The sequence below is a fragment of the Chelonia mydas genome, chromosome 8 (assembly GCF_015237465.2).
Source record: "Chelonia mydas isolate rCheMyd1 chromosome 8, rCheMyd1.pri.v2, whole genome shotgun sequence".
Classification (NCBI taxonomy): Eukaryota; Metazoa; Chordata; order Testudines; family Cheloniidae; genus Chelonia; species Chelonia mydas.
In genome coordinates, this window is record NC_057854.1 from 15229057 (window position 1) to 15249261 (window position 20205).

Sequence of the window (20205 nt, forward strand, 5' to 3'; positions counted from 1 at the left end):
CAGCCCCTATCAGTAACCCAAGGCTGGCCCAGAGACAGGTGACCTAACTGCTGTGGAAAGCTAGTTAAGAAATCGTAGTTTTTATGGGAAAAAAATATTTTTCACAATTTCTCATTATTTTTTTCTGTTGTTCTTTCCTCTCCCCTTTCTCTTCTTCCCTCCCATTCCCCATATCCATTGGTGATATGAAAAAAGGAAAAAAAGGGGGAGAGAAGGGAATGAAGGAAAGAGGGAGAGAAGGGAATGAAGGAAAGAGGGAGAGAAGGGAGATGGGGACTGACTGAACAAATGGACAATTCAGAGAACAACAAAAATATGGACATGGGGAAGATGCGGGGGGTGTGAGGTGAGTAGAGTGGGGGGTTGCTATGGGCATGGGAAGATGCGGGGGGTGTGAGGAGGGTAGAGTGGGGGTTGATATGGGAATGGGGAAGATGCGGGGAGTATGAGAGGGTAGAGTGGGGGGTTGATATGGGAATGGGGAAGATGCAGGGGGTGTGAGCTGGGTATAGTAGGGGTTGATATGGGCATGGGGAAGATGTGGGGGGTGTGAGGTGGGTAGAGTGGGGGGTTGATATGGGCATGGGAAGATGCGGGGAGTGCGAGGAGGGTAGAGTGGGGGTTGATATGGACATGGGGAAAATGCAGACGGTATGAGGGGGGTATAGTGGGGGTTGATATGGGAATGGGGAAGATGCGGGGGGTGTGAGCTGGGTAGAGTGGGGGGTTGATATGGGAATGGGGAAGATGCGGGGGGTGTGAGGAGGGTAGAGTGAGGGGTTGATATGGGCATGGGAAATGCGGGGGGTGTGAGGAGGGCAGAGTGGGGGGTTCATATGGGAATGGGGAAGATGCTGGGGGTGTGAGGTGGGTGGGGGGGGTTGATATGGGCATGGGGAAGATGCGGGGGGTGTGAGGAGGGTAGAGTGGGGGTTGATAGGGGCATGGGAAGATGCGGGGGGTGTGAGGAGGACAGAGTGGGGGGTTGATATGGGAATGGGGAAGATGCGGGGGGTGTGAGGTGGGTAGAGTGGGGGGTTGATATGGGAATGGGGAAGATGCGGGGGGTGCGAGGAGGGCAGAGTGGGGGTTGATATGGGCATGGGGAAGATGCGGGGCGTGTGAGGAGGGCAGAGTGGGGGGTTGATATGGGCATGGGGAAGATGCGGGGTGTGTGAGGTGGGTAGAGTGGGGGGTTGATATGGGAATGGGGAAGATGCGGGGGGTGCGAGGAGGGCAGAGTGAGGGGTTGATATGGGCATGGGGAAGATGTGGGGCGTGTGAGGAGGGCAGAGTGAGGGGTTGATATGGGCATGGGGAAGATGTGGGGGGTGTGAGGAGGGTATAGTGGGGGGTTGATATGGGCATGGGGAAGATGCGGGGCGTGTGAGGAGGGTATAGTGGGGGGTTTTGGGAATGGAGAAGATGCGGGGGGTTTGAGGAGGGTAGAGTGGGGGGTTGATATGGGCATGGGGAAGATGCGGGGGGTGTGAGGAGGGCAGAGTGAGGGGTTGATATGGGCATGGGGAAGATGTGGGGGGTGTGAGGAGGGTATAGTGGGGGGTTGATATGGGCATGGGGAAGATGTGGGGGGTGTGAGGAGGGTATAGTGGGGGGTTGATATGGGCATGGGGAAGATGCGGGGGGTGTGAGGAGGGCAGAGTGGGGGGTTGATATGGGCATGGGGAAGATGCGGGGGGTGTGAGGAGGGTATAGAGGGGGGTTGATATGAGAATGGGGAAGATGCGGAGGGTGTGAGGAGGGCAGAGTGGGGGGTTGATATGGGAATGGGGAAGATGCGGGGGGTGCGAGGAGGGCAGAGTGGGGGGTTGATATGGGCATGGGGAAGATGCGGGGGGTGTGAGGTGGGTAGAGTGGGGGGTTGATATGGGCATGGGGAAGATGCGGGGGGTGCGAGGAGGGCAGAGTGGGGGGTTGATATGGGCATGGGGAAGATGCGGGGCGTGTGAGGAGGGCAGAGTGAGGGGTTGATATGGGCATGGGGAAGATGCGGGGGGTGTGAGGAGGGCAGAGTGAGGGGTTGATATGGGCATGGGGAAGATGTGGGGGGTGTGAGGAGGGCAGAGTGAGGGGTTGATATGGGCATGGGGAAGATGTGGGGCGTGTGAGGAGGGCAGAGTGAGGGGTTGATATGGGCATGGGGAAGATGTGGGGGGTGTGAGGAGGGCAGAGTGAGGGGTTGATATGGGCATGGGGAAGATGCGGGGGGTGTGAGGAGGGCAGAGTGAGGGGTTGATATGGGAATGGGGAAGATGTGGGGGGTGTGAGGAGGGTATAGTGGGGGGTTGATATGGGCATGGGGAAGATGCGGGGGGTGTGAGGAGGGTATAGTGGGGGGTTGATATGGGCATGGGGAAGATGCGGGGGTTGTGAGGAGGGTATAGTGGGGGGTTTTGGGAATGGAGAAGATGCGGGGGGTTTGAGGAGGGTAGAGTGGGGGGTTGATATGGGAATGGGGAAGATGCGCGGGGTCTGCGGTGGGTCTACTGGAGGCTGATGTAAGTTTCGGGGATGCAGGTGGGAGAGGGTCTGAGATCGGTGTGGGAACCATTGGTGCCTGGCTAGGCTCCGGGCCAAGACCGTTCGCACCGGGCCCGGGTGGCCGCTCTGTGGGGCGCGTCACCGGACAGACCTGTGGAGAGGCCGCGCGCTCAGGCCGGACACAAGCAGCTCAGCTGGGCGGGCTCCCTTCTTGAATTGGGCGGGGCCGAGCTCGCTCGCGCTGGAGGCCGGGCGTCAGAGGGCGGGCAACCACCAGCCTGAGCGGCGTTGCGGCCTGTTGTGAGGTGACCTGGGGCGCGAGCCACGCGGGGGTCTCTGCTGCGGGGGGGCGCCGTGCCCTGCCCGGGCTGCGGCTGTTTCCTGAGGGAATGGGGATCACTGGGAAAGGCAGGTGAAGGGGAGCGCTGGGCGGCCGCCCCCCGCCCCGGCGCTAGCTAGGCGCCGGGCTGGGGTATGATGTGTTTGGAAAGGCGCTCTGGACTCGCAGCTCCCGGTCACCGCCATCCCCGGAAATGCCCCGCGCCCACCCCCTGGATCCAGCCACCCCCGGAAATGCCCCGAGCCCACCCCCTGGAACCAACCACCCTCGGAAATACCCCGGGCCCACCCCCTAAAACCAGTCTCCCACCCCCGGAAATGACCCGGGTCCATCCCTCCAACGTGCTACCCCCTGGGAATGCCCTGTCCCCACCTGCCACCCCAAGAAATGCCCCGTGCCCCCTCCCAACCCTCCATCCCCAGAAAGGTCCCTTGCCCACCCCCCAAGTTGCCACCCCGGAAATGCCCCATGCCCACCCCCAACCTGCCATCTCCAGAAATGCCCTGTGCCCATGCCTCTAACCCACCATCCCTAGAAAAAGAAAAGGAGAACTTGTGGCACCTTAGAGACGAACCAATTTATTTGAGCATAAGCTTTCATGAGCTACAGCTGCTACTCTGAAACTCATCCCTGGAACATGTCCTGTGCCCCCCCCCACTATGCTCCCAACACACCATTCCTAGAAGATTCCCCCTGTCCGCCCCCACCGTGGTAACTTGGCATCCTGGAAATTACCCCACCGACTGACCTGCCATCCCTGGAAAATTCTCTGTGCCTACCCCTCCCCAACTCACCATCAGTAGAAAATACCACATACCAACTCCTATCCTCGTAATGTGCCATGTCTGGAAAATGCATTGTGCTCCCACTTACCCTGATAACCTGCTTTCTCTGGAAAATGCCTAATGCCCCCGCTCACCCTGGTAATCTGCCATCTTGGCAAAATATCCTGCACCCACTGCCGGTGTCCTAATCTGCTATGGCTGGAAAATTTCCACCCCCACCGTGGAAATGTGCCATTTTAGGGAAATTCCTTTCGCCCACTACTATTTTGGTGTCTTGCTATCTCCAGGAAATTTCCTGTGCCCACTCCCACCAGAGTAACGTTCTAGAGGATAGGGCACTGGACTGGGTTTCAGGAAACCTATGTACTGTGTGTGACTCAACCATTGTCCTGTACTGTACTGTGATCTTGGGCAAGTCACTTCACTTCTCTGTGCTGCAGTTTTACCTCACATTTGGTCTGTCTTGTCTAGACTGAGAACTGTTGCAGCAAAAATTGTTTCTCGCTATGTGTTTTTTCAGTGCCTAGCACAACGAAGCCCTGATTTTAGTTGGGGTTTCTAGCAGCTACTGTAGTATAGCTAATCGTGGAATTGAATAATAATAAATAACCTGTGGCATCAGGAGCGATCTGTTATTGCTGAGAAATGTCTTTTTTTTCTACTCCCCGTCTGTTGCTGCAGTAAATTGCTTGTCATGGGAAATAACCTTTCATTCTCAAAAAATATCATGCTGCAGTGATCACTGACAGGGAATGATGCACAGGGCAAACTGCTCCATGCCTCACCTAATGAAATAATAGCCAAACAACTAAAATGCACATCTTGGTTTTATCCAACAACTCCTTTCTCTGTGTTCATTATCAATAATCCCTTTACTCTCCATCTGTAGCTCACAAAAGCTTATGCTCAAATAAATTTATTAGTCTCTAAGGTGCCACAAATACTCCTTTTCTTTTTGCGGATACAGACTAACACGGCTGCTACTCTACATGGGCTGCGATCCTGCTGCCTGTACTGAGTTCCACTGATTTCAGTGAACTCCATGTGGCTGCCAGGGCCAGCCTGCATGATTGTAGGTCTAGGCCTGTAAATCTATCAAAGACAAAAACATCTCATAGCACTAGGACCTTATGTGAATTAAAATGTTAGATTGTGGGGAGGGGGGTTGGGGAGGGAGATTACTGTAGAAGAACCTGAAAGCCAGTCCATATGTGCTTGAGTTTTGATACTGTGTTTGTAGTGCAACAGCAAATTTTGAAATTTTTCAAGAAAAAGTGTTAATTTCTATAACTTTTTCTTATTGACACCTTTTGAGCAAAAGCTCATAAAATTCAGTTATAGTTTTTACTATAGTTAATTCAGGATATTTCTTTTACTAAACACTCAGGAAATGTTAAACATTTTTAGGCTGACCATAGTTGTTTAGTTGTAATGGGGAATAAGTAAAGAATGGTAAGTTTCTTAATTTACCAATCTATATTTTGTTTGGTTTTTCACTGTAAAAGAGAAAATCTCCAAACCAAAATAAAATTTTCATTACAAAATAATTTAAAGGAGTGTCTGTAATCCACACCTTCAACCATTATCAAAGAATCTTTGTTCTGCTTTCTTAAATTACACATAACATACTCTTTTTTTGATAGTACAAGATTTTTTGGGAGAATGGGATAATGTTTGGTACCTAAATCATCACTAAATTTAACTGTTTATTTTGTAGGATTTTGAAAATTAATTTTTGGGATTCAGAAAAGAAGAAAAATATTCTACAGAAATGTCTAAGATTGATAAGATGAGCATCCTTGGAGTGAGGAGTTTTGGGGTAGAGGACAAAGACAAACAAGTTATCACTTTCTTTAGTCCTTTAACCATTTTGGTGGGGCCAAATGGTGCAGGAAAAACGGTAAGACTTTTGTACAGTACAAACAAGCTTCATGTCATTATAAATAATTACAAACTCATACAAACAAGAGTGATTGTTTATATGAATTTATAATTAATAAAATTATAAAACCTTAAACAGTTCGCATTTTGTGACACTTGCATAATTTGGGCTCCACTTTCAGGCTTGCATTCTGCAATGAGCTTTGCGTAGGCACAGGATTCTGCCTGCATGGTGCTCATTGCAAGGTCAGAGCCTTAGTTGTTTTACAAATACCTGTTTATGCGCTAGGTATTAGAACCATATAAATTAGAGATGGGAAAGATCTGTTTAGTGTTTCTCAATGACCAGTCAGTCTGTGGACCAGCGCCAGTCCCTGAGAACTCCCTGACACAGTTTAGGAAGGCAGCAAGCTAGTCCCTGGTATCCAAAAGGTTGAGAAACTGCATTAGATCATCTAATTGATCTCCTTGCCAATGCAGAATTATGCCATATTGTACATTTACTAGTGTTTTGTCCAATCTAATTTTAATCCACTATTGATTGGAATATCTCCACCTGAAGGTCTATTCCACAAGATAATTAGAGCTATTGCCCTGAAGTTTTTCCCAATACTCAGAAAGAACACTTATCTTAATTTCATCCCATTATGTTTCTCCTTTCTTGGTTCTCAGGTATTTAAAGACTGTTACTGTTTTGCCTCTTTAGTCCAGCTTTTTACTTGCTCTAAATTGATATTACTGATACCTATTTATTTCCATTTTTGTAGACTATCATTGAATGCCTTAAATATATTTCCACTGGAGATTTCCCTCCTGGCACCAAAGGACACTCATTTGTTCATGATCCAAAGGTAGGAGTCATGATGGCTAGCTTGTATGTCTAACTGGTAGTAGATACGACAAAATATTTAATGAACATTGGACTGTGCCACAAATGGGGGGAGTCCAATAAGAGTTAATTACTTAAATCACCCATTTTAATGTAATACAAAAGCAAGGATTGAAGTTGGGAGGGAGAAATTACAAGAAATGAGTTGTCAACCTTAAATTTCTTGGTTGTCTTTTTTCTCACAATCTTAACATTACAAACTAGATTGTTTTGCAGTTAAATTTACCTTTTAATTTACTTTATGAAAGATTTCCACATGTGTATATACCACATCTAAGATGTTAAATTGTTTAAATCTTTTTTAAAAATGCTAAATTCATGTTCACAACTGTATTTAGTTTCAGTGTGAGAATATCTGTTTCATTATTCTCTGGCTATGTTTTATAAGTTTTAGTTCCCAGAAAATACTTATACAAGAATAGGTAACATGTGACTTGATCACTTTTTATAATGTCTTTTGGTACAAAATGTCTGTCAAATAGTTGTTTGGTATTTGGTATTTTCTTAGTCAGTATTGGTAAATGGATGGTTTTAACTGAAATATTTTGAACATGGACTGTTCCTTTCCAGTTACTGATATTAAATAAATAAGATTTTATGGGAATATAATGTGGACACGTTGCATATGAGCTAACCTACAGTATAGAGATCTGCTCTCTGCATGATTTAGGCCCGGATCCTACCATGACTTGCACACTATGAGTAGTCCCATTGACAGAAATGAATGTTTGGTGTCTGACTTGGAGGAGGTTATTTTTCTGTTCTGTTTACTTAAGGGAAGGCCCTCTGATGATAACTGTTTATCAGATGGGTGTGGGGGAGTGTTTGCATTTTAGGGTATAAGAATACCCAAAGTGCAAGGTATGCATAAGAATCCTGGATAACCTCTAGGCCAAAAAATGATTTTGAGTGAAATCCTGGCCTCATTGAAGTCAATAGCAAAACTCCTATTGACTTCAGTGGAGCCAAGATTTCACTTACGGCTTTGGAACAGATGCTTGGATGACCACAAAAGTTTTCTTTGTTAAATAAGTTTTCATATATTTTTTCCTGCCAAAGGTTGCTAATGAAACAGATGTCAGAGCTCAGATTCGACTGCAGTTTCGTGATGTTAATGGAGAGCTTACAGCTGTCCAGCGATCCATGGTTTGTACTCAGAAAGGCAAGAAAACAGAGTTTAAAACTCTTGAAGGTATCATTACCAGAACAAAGTAAGTTGTAGGTTTTTTAAACGTTGCCTCTTAGTTTGAGTGTGCATTTGCTTTGTCTGTATCTTTTCATGTAAGAAAAGAGATAAGTGGATAATTTATTCATTCAAACCTTCACCTATTCTTTCAGATTAAATTAAGTCTAACAAAAAGTTACATGTAGTCCCACTGCCTTGTCTATTTGTTTTATGTGTTACAAGAAATCCCTAGATTTAATGGGTAAAACTTTCAAAATGGCCAAAGTCTCGTTGGTTTTCCATGGACATAGGTGCCTAAGTCACTCAGTGATAGTTTAGTTCTGAAGGTGGTGTTTATGCACTACGTTCACTTTATGTCCTGTTGGCACTGCAGAAGTAAATTAAAGTAATTTTGTGGGGAAATAGTTCCGTTCCAACTCATTCCAAGTACCTATCTGTTTGTTTGACTCTCATCTCTGACATTTTTTTAAAAAGATCATTTGTTTTGCACTGATCACTATGATTTTTGCTCCCTCTGCTGGCTATGCAGTCATAGTTAGCAAACTGGTGCTATATACGTGGCTAACATGACATTAAGTTACAGAAAGATAGCTTGAAATCAAAGGAGTGCTGTATCAAAATCCATTTAGTTGAAAATGAGGTATTCCGAGTTAAAAATGGAAAAAGTGAGAGAAGAATGAGGGGCAAAAAACATTTACCCTTGTAAAAGTAATTATTTGTGACTTAGCATCAAAACAGTATGGGTTAGAATGTTGAAATTATACAGAATGTTATTTATTTTTGAAAAAAATCATAACTGTACAGCAACCAGTAGTCATCTTATTGTTATGCACTTTCTTAATCTATGTACACAGGCATGGGGAAAAGGTCAGTCTCAGTTCCAAGTGTGCAGAAATTGACCGAGAGATGATCAGCGCTCTTGGTGTTTCCAAATCTGTGATTAACAATGTCATTTTCTGTCATCAAGAAGAATCCAACTGGCCCTTAAGTGAGGGAAGGGCCCTGAAACAAAAATTTGATGAGATCTTCTCAGCAACAAGGTTTACTTCTTTCCATAACTAACATAATTACAGTAAAGTACTCCTTTCATTTAATTATAATTGTTTAAATGCTCACTAAAAATGCTCATTCGTAAAGCTGCATGTGCCAATAGAATTTGAAATTTACACATGGATTTCTTTTTGAAAGGTATATTAAAGCATTGGAAACTCTTCGTCAGGTACGTCAGAAGCAAAGCTTGCGGGTAAAAGAGTGTCAGACGGAACTGAAATATCTAAAACAGAATAAAGAAAAAGCACGTGAAATTCAAGATCATCTTAGTAATAGGGAAGCTCAACTGGCTGCTTCTAAGGAAAATGTAAAATCTATTGAGAATCGACTTGATCCTCTAAAGGTAATTTTATTTGTATGATCATGTAATTCAAGATTTTATTGTAATAGTGTACATATTCACTAGGGGAGAGAGAGTAAAGGTTGCTTGCTATGGGAATTTCCTGACTTCTTTGTGATTAAAATCTCTCCAGTTTAATGTTGTATTATCAGGGGGATTTTTTTTGCCATTTAACCATAAAATTCAGAGCAGAACTTAAGGCCATTTTCATCATGACAAATAATGAAATTGTATGAGTAGAATTTATATTCAAAGATGTGGTGGAAATGATCTGTTCTTAACTTTACACTATCTTGGACCAGTTTATTTGTTCTTATATTTAAATTAATTTACATCCAATTGGAGATTTTCAGGCTAAATCTTGAAAGCAACATGTATCTTTCCTTTCTTAAGCTGTCTGGTTTAGTTACAAAACTTTTGGGAAAATGCAATTTTCAACATTTACTCAAGCACCTCAACAGCTGATTTTGGAAGATTGATTATACAACCTGCATAGTTTCACAGGGTGGCATATTTTCATATCTATTACCTTCCCCTCAAATAATATATTAGTACTTGAATATACTGTCAGCACAGGGTAGAAAAGCATCTATACAAAACCCTCTCCCTGCCTCTAAGTAAATGATACCTTGAGCCTGTATTTACCATGATGTCATGACACATTCCATAGCTACAACCAATGTAGATAAATTTTAGCAATTCTTGTCTCAGTAACTCTTCCATTAGTAGTACTGTGCATGTTTTTCTGGGATACCCTAGTGCAGAAGTTTTTAATCACGGTATGCAGAGAACTGAGTGTTAGCTATCTTTAAAAGAAGTTAAAATACATTAAATACATTGCTTTTATATTGTGTTGCATCTACATAGACAGTCAAGTCAAGTGTGTTTAAGATGCTTAGATAACCATACAATAGCTGAGGTCATTATTTTTTTACACATATCCATGAGGGAACAAGGTATCCCTTGCTGATGGGTGCAGCCTGTAAGTATGTGGCCTACATATTCTAACTGGCCACAGCAGGAAAGGAGGGAGTTACAGAAGCCCTACTTATTGTCATTAGCAGCACATTTGATCACTCCACATCTAAAGTGATTGAGCTTCATCCAAAGATCGCGTAGAAGGTCAAAACCAGAGGGCTGGACTGTTGGATGTGTTATAAGATAGTCATTGGCTATGTAAGAAGCTTGTTCTTACCCCCTAGTATGCCACCTGGGAGTGATATTGAGGATCCTTAGGGGAATTGTCCAAGCGGGGTGCCATGAGCTGAGATGTTGGCTCGGTGGATTAAACAAATCTTTAAATGGGTAGATATGGCATGTCTTGCACCTTAGGGAGCAGATTCTGCAAGGCTACTTGTTGCCTGAAGTCAGGAGGGACAGTGTTGTCTCATGGTGCTTGTTATATGCATGGTTTCATTCAGCTGAGTGTCTAAGAGTCCTGTGTGAAGTGAGATGAGACACACCAGGGAGTAATACTCCGTTACAGAATAACACAAGGTAAGCCCAGGGTTTCTTACTGTTTTACTCCTGGGGGAATTCTGCACCAAAAAATCCAAAATTCTGCACCAAAAAATGTAAAATTCTGCATATTTTATTTGTCAAAATAATGCAATATAATCACACCAGTTTCACTTATTTTGGTAATTTATTTTAACTATCATACAGAAAAAATCACAATAACTGTTCAGTATTTCCTAAACACATGAAAGTTAAATTACAAATACTTGGTAACCAATACCCTGCATTCCAGTTGTAATCCTGGATTTTCATTTAAATTACATTACTTTTATTTTGGTGTTTGGTGTTCTGTAAAATAGAATGTTGCTTTAAATTGTTCACTTTCACACATGAAAGTCATACAGTTTTGCTAATCACTGTTGTGCATTTTTTTTTAATGGATAAGTAAAATAGGTCCTGAGCTGTAACCTTACCCCATTCATTGTGCCTCTCTGGCACAGGAAAAGCGAGAAAGCCCATACTCTTTCCTAGCTGAGGAGTCTATAAGGCTCCTTTACACCACTATAGCAAGGTAAAGGAGCCTTAATTGACTAAGAATGGGAACAATCAACTAACAATGGGAACATTAGCAGCCTGCCTGCTTAGGGCTTGTCTACACTGGCAATTTACAGTGCTGCAGCTTTGCCCGCCCCCCCCCACGAGCGCAACAAGTTTCAGCGCTGTAAAGCGCCAGTGCACCAGTGCTGGGAGCCACACCTGTTGTGGAGGTGGTTTTTTTAGAACACTAGGAGAGCTCTCTTGTGACCACACAAGCCACATTAAAGCACTGCCAGTGTAGAGTAGCCCTTCGTTGTTACATTTATGCTTTGCCTCAGGGACAGAGCCTGCTTCACACAGCCCTACGCCTCCAAGCCCGGGACGCAGCAACGGTGAGCGAGAGGGACAGAGTGAGTCTCTCTTACTCGTTCGCATGCAGGCAGCTGCCCAGTCCCACCCCCATAACGTCTTTCCCGAATGCACGCAAGCCCAGCCTCCCTCCTTCCCCTCCACGGTGATCTGCTGGCTTCTCCCAGCAGACGCGCCTGGGCTGCCGCAGAAGGGGCGTGTGTTCCCCACAGACTTTTTTGCTCCCCCATTTTTCTGTGGGGGAGTCAAGAAATCTGCAGACAGTATGAATTCTGCGCCCCTCCAGGAGTAGTGTTTGTGCTTTGGCTTCCCAGGTAGAACCAGCTGATTTGCTGATCAGGCTGTTGTCTTTATTTTCAGCAACGTTTTGGTAAGGTATTCCTTGAAAATCAGTGTACAGCCCTGTGTAACTGCTAGATATACAGGCTTTGGGTCATGGTCCAGCCTTTGTCCATTCAGGAGGCTGTTGAGCAGTTTGTTGGCTTTTATGTGGTGTAGATGGAAGGAGCTCCATCTTTTACAATAGTAGGCCATCTCTTTCACGTCAACATTCAGCACTTCTAGGTGACTGGAATCCTGGTACTGTACTACCAGACAGATGTCATGACATAGATAAAATGCTTGGCAGTGGTATTGGGAAGGTCATTGTGAAGAGACTGAAAAGTGTTAGTGTTAGAATTGAGCCATAAGGTAAACCATTGTTTTGGGACCTCTAGGAGCTGGGATGTTTGTTTTTTTTTTTGTCCAAGCAAAATTTTAAATTAGCAACTTCTCAACAACAGTCAACAGCCATGACAACCTGCTTCAGTGGGACCTGTGACAGTTTGTATAATAGGCCTGTATACGAGATCATGTCATATTCAACAGTAAGGTCTAGGAATACTGCACCTGTCTTCTGCCTGCTCTGAAGGCCATTCTCAGTGTGGGTGGTGAGTGCCAGCACTTGATCACTGAGGTTATCATCAATGGTGGGGGAAATTCTCTGAAGAATAAGCTTTCAAATAATTTGTTAATATTACTTTTCCATTTAAGTAATGACTGTAGCTGCTGCAGGGATGCTGTCTAATCAGGAAGGGGAGGTGATCCACAAGATGATGTCTTGATTAACATGTGGGGCAAGGTCTGAAAAGATTTGAGAACCCTTGTCTTAGTGTCTAAAACTCCTTATAAACTTGTAGGTGCTGGAAATGACCCATTTTTAAAATGCAATATATTTAAATAGAAAATTTGATTATAAAATCCATAAACTGTAGTGAAGCCAATTTACTTTAGCAATCCTCTTTTCTTTTCTTTTCTTTTTCTTTTCTTTTCTTTTCTTTTCTTTTCTTTCAGAACCATCTTGCAGAAATTGAACAGAATCTTGCAAAAGTAGTGAGACTTGACAATGAGATTAAAGCTCTGGACAGCAGGAAAAGGCAGATGGAAAAAGATAACCAAGATTTACAACAGAAGATGGAGAAGGTTTGCTTTATAAATCCTGTGTATCACCATCCTTCATCTTAAAAAATCAGAAGCAATCATGTATTACAGAATGAATAGTACATTTACTATAGAATGAACCATAAATTTTCCAAAACTTGTGTACCTATAGCCAGAACAGTGTATTTTTGTTCTGTTGGTTTTATTTTCCAAGCATTTTTGGTCACAATTGTTGTAAAACTGAATACAGAAAGTTGTGAATGTTTTTAGTGTACTCAACGGAGTATTCTTCAGTAAATATATAAATAAATCTTTTTTTTTTAAAATCCCCCCACTAGTAAAGTCTCAATCCAGGAAAACACTTAAAAATATGAACAGTCCCATTCAGTTCAGTGGGACTACTCACATGCTTAAGTGTTTTTCTGGATCGGGGGCAAAGTTTATAAAAACTCAGTAAAAAAAAGTGCAAAGAAACTATGAAAGATGGTGGCTGTGGTTTTAAAATATACGGTTTGCTAAGAGTATTAAGCAGTTAAGTGTGGCTGACCCTCCTAATCAGTACTGTTTTTATTATCGGTCACCAGCATTGTTGATGTTTTCAAGCAGGCAAGATGCAATAGGTTGTTGTATAATGTAGTTAGGTAGTAATACAGATATCCATAAATATTATTCTGCATGTATGATTTCTGAGCAATTTACGACACTACAAAGTGAATTTTCAGTATGCTGTGGCTCTGAGTGAAGAGCAACCAGACAGCCACGAGTATTAAGGAGTGGCCACCATCAACAAAAATGACCCCTAAAATAAATGGTTTAAATATAGCAAGTAGCTGTTAGAATACATCATGAAGATGTGTTTTTTTGATTTAGTAGGGAGATGGGGATTAAAACTGTTATTATTATCTTTCCCTCCAAGATCTACAGAGTAGAATGAACTGCTCAGTGTGATGAACAATGGGGTGAGCAATTTTATAGAGTAGTAATGACTTGTCATGACCATATGTAAATGGCATTAACTGGCAGTGGACAGCAGAGCAACCCAAACTTGACCTACAAGTACAAGGACATCTCTTCTCATTAACATCACAAATCTTCCTGTTTTCTCTCCCCTTTAAAATAGCCAGTGAAAAAGTTAGTGGTCTTTTATTATGTTTGTGCTAATTATCTGAAATTATTTTGACAACTAGAAAGAATTTGTCCAAGAGCATGTATCACAAAAAGTATGTATCATATTGTTTTATCAATATGAAAAAGGAGAATCCCTTTATTGGACCCAGATAATTTTACTTAGTTCTTGTGGCTTAACTTCTGCAGTAAGAAGTTTATTAAAGCTAACCCAAAATACCTTTTAGCACTGCAGTTTGAGTAGTCTTATGGTAAAAATTACAAATCGGATGATATTTTATCTTTTTTAATTTTGTGTTTAACCTTTGGAAAATGTATTATATAGTTTATAAGCATGGGCAAAGTATTTTGTTACAAATCAGTTTAAAAAGCTAACTTTTTAATACTTCAGTATACTCTGACTGCATAGGTTTTTCAAGGAACAGATGACCAACTAAGGGATATGTACCAGAACCATCAGAGAACAGTAAAAGAGAAGGAAAGGAGATTAACAGACTGTCAACGTGAGCTGGATAGAGCAAGCAAAGAGTGTCAGAGATTTAACAGAGAGAAATCAGAATTACTTGTTGAACAAGGTATAATAGGTTAATTTTAAAAAAAAAAATGCAGAAATTATCTAATATAATATAGACACTTGTAAAAGGATGAGTGACAGAATTTCCATGTTTGAGCCAATGAGAATCTTGAAATGTGCTATACTTATTCAGTATTGACTGCTTAGTGCAGGGGGTCAAAGTTCAAATTTGAGACTTTGACCTTCACTGTCAGAGATAACCAAAAGGTCATTAGTCTTCTCCATGGGATTTCAATTGTACACGTGCCCTTTTGACCAATAATGTTGACATTGGTGCACTCATTCATTTATGGACTTTTTGCGGAAAAGGAGCCATTTTGGGCATTTCTGTTCTAGGTCACCAAGAAGTCATCAGTCTAACAATTTACAAAGCATATGTTTGTTCTGTGAGCTGGTTGCGTTAGCATGAGTCCTCCAGTTTGGAGGAATTGAGATCTGTCACCAATTTTAGTTAATGGATTTTAGCCAAGAAAATTGTTGGGAGGGAAGTGAGTGCACCATACATACCCAAAGGGTTGACTTCAGGCAAGTTGTATTTCATGTGGTTTCTTTAAAAATCCCTAAATACCATGCATCATGTTCTGTATAGCTTATTAATTATTTCAAGATACATACATTAATTACAAGTTTTACGAAAATATCTATAAACAGAAAGTGTTGTCATAACTACAGTTATAATAATATCAATATTTGATAGTATAGTTAATAATGATCTTTGGAAGGACTATAAATGGAACAGGATTACTCAGATAGTAAGAGCATGACCTTTAAACGATGGACATTCCTTCTTGATGTTGTGGTAATTAACCCCTTAGGTCCTGTGTTCTTGATTCAGACAATTACCAAAATTCCTTAATAGGACAAATTAACTTAATACACATGGTATGGAGGGAGGTTATTGCTTTTCTACTTAAAACAATTTTAAAACCTATATACTGAATTTTATGTGGATTTAGAAAGAGAAGAAAGTAAATGTGAGCTGGCAATTTTAGTGCAATTTTCATAATTATGTAATTTGAATTGGCTGAATGGCTAAGGCCACAAAATAGGCACTTAGAAAAGTAAAAAATAATCTTAAATATTGGTGGCAGCTTATCTCCTGCTGATCTGCCACTGCATTCCTTTGCCCCACCTACTAACATTCCTGCATTAGAATAAATGGCTTTTTGTTGAATTGGTCAAAGAAAAACATTTTGCTTTTAGGGTTTTTTTTAAATCTGTACAAAATACAGACTGAGAACTCCAATGCCTTGTTTCATTGCAAAGCAAGTAAAAGCTGTGATCTGCTGTTAAGATTTACTAGTGCAAACTCTTCTGCCTTCATGGAGTCCAAATGTAGGTCTTGTTGAAGACAACTGGAGCCTAAAATAGGGGAATGATAAAATGTTGCAAAATGTGGGAAAAATGGCAATGCCAATAGACCTTAAAAAGGGCATTTGGGGTAGTTTAGACCAGTGATTCTCAAACTTTTGTATTGGTGACCCCTTACACACAGCAAGCCTCTTTTTACATTTAACACTATTACAAATGCTGGAGGCGAAGTGGGGTTTTGGATGCTGCCAGCTTTTGATCCCCCCCATGTAATAACTTTGTGACCCCCTGAGGAGTCACGACCCCCCAGTTTGAGAACCCCTGGTTTAGACACAAAATTCAATTTTAATGTTTTTTTTTTAAAAGGAATTTACAAGACTGTAGAAGTGTTTTCATGATTTTTTTAAGTCAGTTAATATTTTTATTTATTTTAGAAAAATAACATGAAACTTGAAATCTAGTCTTTTTAAAAAAAAAAAAAAAAAAAAAGTTAAATGTTGTTTTGAATACTGCACAAGACAGACATCCCACTTTCCTGGGATCACAGCAATTACGTTTTCCTATTTTAAAAAATTGGAAGTGGAAGGGCATTCTCCCCTGCTGCTGTGTAAAAGGCCCACACAGACTGGGGAAACTGAGTAAAGGTTCAATGCTGCAAACACACTCGCAAGTAAATGAGGATAGTCCCACTGAACTCAGTTGACAGGTTCAGCCTTATTGACTACATGGGGGGGAAGTGACAAAATGCTGTCAGAGGTACAAAGTAAAAAACAGGGAAAAAAAATTTCTCTAATGTCTGTCAGTTCTAGAAATCATATAAGTTACTTGAAACAATAGTAGGTAAAAATAAATTTTCCAACAGAAGTGAGTTGGGTTTCTTGTTTGTTTTTGGATTGTTGTTTGGTTTTCCCCCCCTTAGGACTTGTTTGTACACTGAATTTACATTGGTTTAACATAAATCAGTTAAAAAAACAATTTAGGTAAACTGTTGCAACCCACTGTGTAGGCATACCTGCATTGATTTAAACCTGGTTGTATTCTGTAGCTTGTTTCTGTCAATTTACCAATGAAGGCTAAACCAATAAAAGTCATGTGTAAATTATTTTAGCATCCATACAAAAGTGGCCCTGATGAAATCAGTTTAGCATCACACCTTTAGTGTGAAACTATGTGGGCACAGCAGACCTGACTAAAAATAAAAGTTACCCTAATTAGCGTATGTTCATTGTCCAAGCTAAGGGAAGTTCAAAAGTAAACAGCTAGCATAAATAGTGATAAGTAAACTAAACTGTTTGTGTTAATAAATCTAAAGTGGCATTAGTAACATAAGAAATGAAACATATTTCTTTAAAAAAAGACCTTTTAAGAGTCTCTTCAACTATAGAAACTGCTAAAATTCAGTTATTGATGCATGCGATTTTAAAAAATTCAGTAGAAACATCCCTTCCAAGTGATTTGCATATTGAACATAATCAGATATAAGCAACATATGTTCTTGATGTATACACTTCTAAATGTGTAAACCTTATTTTTTTTGTGTGTATGTGCGCACATGTGTGTACAAACATATGTGAAGGTCGTCTTCAGCTACAAGCAGATCGTCACCAGCAGGACATCCGAACCAGGGATTCGTTAATCCAGACTTTGGCAGCACTGTTGGAATTAGATGGTTTTGAACGAACACCTTTTAATGAAAGGCAAATTAACAGTTTTCACAAGCTTGTGAAAGAGAGACAAGAAAGAGAAGCAGAAAGTGCCAGTCAGTTAATGGTAAGATTTTTGTCACCTTGCTTTATGCATTCTCATAATTAATTCTCATAATATCTGTTTTCATAATGCATGTGACTTGATAGCAGTAGCGTCATCAGAAGTCATGTTCTTTATTTCCTAGTCAAGTGTTCACAAGGGACCTACATTACCATTACATGAATCCTTATCTCACAATTAGAATAATAGAATATCAGGGTTGGAAGGGACCTTAGGAGGTCATCTAGTCCAACCCCCTGCTCAAAGTAGGACCAATCCCCAACTAAATCACCCCAGCCAGGGCTTTGTCAAGGCTGACCTTAAAAATCTCTAAGGAAGGAGATTCCACCACCTCCCTAGGTAACCCATTCCAGTGCTTCACCACCCTCCTAGTGAAAAAGTTTTTCCTAATATCCCACCTAACCAACCCCCCCCCCCCCCCCACTTGAGACCATTACTCATTGTTCTGTCATCTGCTACCACTGAGAACAGTCTAGAGCCATCCTCTTTGGAACCACCTTTCAGGTAGTTGAAAGCAGCTATCAAATCCCCCCTCAGTCTTCTCTTCCGTAGACTAAACATCCCCAGTTCCCTCAGCCTCTCCTCATAAGTCATGTGCTCCAGCCCCCTAATCATTTTTCTTGCCCTCCGCTGGACTCTTTCCAATTTTTCCAATTCTAGTATTATACACACAGTTGTCAACCGTTTTTAGAGTATGCTTGGTATTAGAAGATGCTTCTGCCAGGAAGACCTTGCAAGGACACCTTATATTGTTCAGGTGCTGTTGTTTTTTTAAATTACACACAGTGTAACTTATCATAAGCTCTAAAGTAGTGAAAAAACATTTAATACTTGGATTGTAAGTTCCCTGGGGAAGGCACCATCTTTTTGTTCTGTGTTTGTACTGTGCCTAGCACAGTGGTGTTCTTACCCATGACTGGGGCTCCTAGGTAGCACAGCCGCCGACTTTTCATTGTGCTGGTGGGTGCTTAACCCCTGGCTCTGCCCCAGGCCCTACCCCCACTCCAGCCCTTCCATCAATGCCACAGCCCCGCCTCTTCCTGCCCCTGCACCACCTCTGCCCTGCCTCTTCCTGCCCCTGTTCCGTCCCCAAGGCTGCCCCCTTTCCCCTCTCTCCCCAGCCTCCTGCACGCCACAAAACAGCTGATTGCTGTGGATGGGAGGGATGCGGAGGTGCTGATTGGCGGGGCCTGCTGGCAGGCAGGAGGATCGGGGGGAGGGGGAAGTGCTGATGGGGGGCTGCTTAGGACCCACCATTTTTTTTCCCTGTGGGTGCTCCAGCCCCGGAGCACCCACGGAGTCAGCACCTATGTTAGGTAGTATGGTAATACAAATAATAATAATTCTGCTTAACATGAATGTCTAGAATTGGCTGGAAAAAATCCTCCTTGCCTATGCAAAATTTTGAATTTTGGAAAAAAAACTTTTGTCCCACATCAGGAGAATTGAAATGGAATTTTTCAGTTTGTTCAGAGGACTGCCCGACTCCTGCTAGGATGGCTGACTCCCCAAACACATGGTTCTTTGGGCTGCCCAGCTTAGAAGCTTGCTGCCCAGGCATTCAGGCATCCCCAGCTCCCAAGCTCTCCGCCAGGTGAATTGCTGACAAGCTAGGGAAGTGGGTAGATGAGCTGGTGGGAAACCAGGCAAGTTTTTGTTGAAAACCTGCCTGGTGTCTGTCAAAAGATTTGTCAAAATCAACACTTTCCTGCAAAATGATTTGATTTCAACGACTTGGTATTTTCCAACAGAAAAACATTTTGGTGGAAAATTTCCAACCAGCTCTATTACTGTTCCAAAATATTTCAGTGTGTTGCATTAGACAGGTGCCAATATGGTCATAGTGATCTACTTATAGAAAAAAGTCTGTAGGGGGCTTTGTATAAAATAATTCAGCTGTAGATAATTGCTTAGTAACTGTTTTGATGGCTTCTTTGTTCAGAGAGAATTTGCAGAAAAAGAAACAATGAAACAAAAACAGATAGATGAAATAAGAGATAAGAAAACTGGACTGGAAAAAATCATTGACCTGAAGTCAGACATTCAAAATAACAAACAGCTTGAACTGAAGAATGTGAAATATGAACTGAATCAATTGGAGGAGTCTTCAGACAGGATTCTGGAACTAGATCAGGAACTCATCAAGGCTGTAAGATTTTCTATTTGAATAATTTAAATAAATACACAACAGAAAGCATATTTGGTTGTCTTGTTGCTTTTGATCACATCAAGTATTGCAGATGCGGACAGCAGTGATATAATGAAAGAACCTGATCACCTCTGCCATCCCCAAAACCCTGAAATCTATATCATGTTCTTTGAAAGTAACCTAGATTTTACTTGTTGGAATCAGTCATGATTTTTCTTGGACCCTGAAAAGAACATGGTGCCATGATTTTCACAGTTATAAACTTATAACAAGCCATCCCTATTCAAAGGCAAGTTGTCTAATTGCTGCCTCCTTACTTGTGCCTTTTTAGCCAAATGTTTGTACTTGTTTGCTTATAGCTGAAGAATTTAATGCATCATGGAATTTCTCCACATAGTCTTTCCCTTAAGTAAAACTCTTAAGTGTACTTTATCATTCAATGGATGGCAAAGAGCAAACAGGATGTGGATGAGGCACATTGAAGCCATATTCTATCTATCTAGCACCTTAACAGGGGAATGAA

At 41.9% G+C, this 20205-nt stretch overlaps 1 protein-coding gene across 2 annotated transcripts in view; it reads left to right on the top strand.

Moving 5' to 3' along the window:
* The first annotated feature begins 2611 nt into the window (after window positions 1-2611).
* The window catches only part of RAD50 (RAD50 double strand break repair protein), a 40052-nt gene continuing 22458 nt past the window's right edge, over window positions 2612-20205 (top strand). The window contains exons 1-10 of one of the 2 annotated variants that reach the window (XM_037906621.2): window positions 2612-2807; window positions 5345-5527; window positions 6276-6359; window positions 7457-7608; window positions 8438-8623; window positions 8772-8976; window positions 12670-12798; window positions 14291-14456; window positions 17343-17536; window positions 19476-19682. In XM_037906621.2, the coding sequence (XP_037762549.1) occupies window positions 5399-5527; window positions 6276-6359; window positions 7457-7608; window positions 8438-8623; window positions 8772-8976; window positions 12670-12798; window positions 14291-14456; window positions 17343-17536; window positions 19476-19682 (1452 nt within the window). In that variant the 5' untranslated portion in view covers window positions 2612-2807; window positions 5345-5398. Of the gene's footprint in view, window positions 2911-5344; window positions 5528-6275; window positions 6360-7456; window positions 7609-8437; window positions 8624-8771; window positions 8977-12669; window positions 12799-14290; window positions 14457-17342; window positions 17537-19475; window positions 19683-20205 lie in introns of both variants that reach the window. The other variant, XM_037906622.2, reaches the window with a different exon arrangement.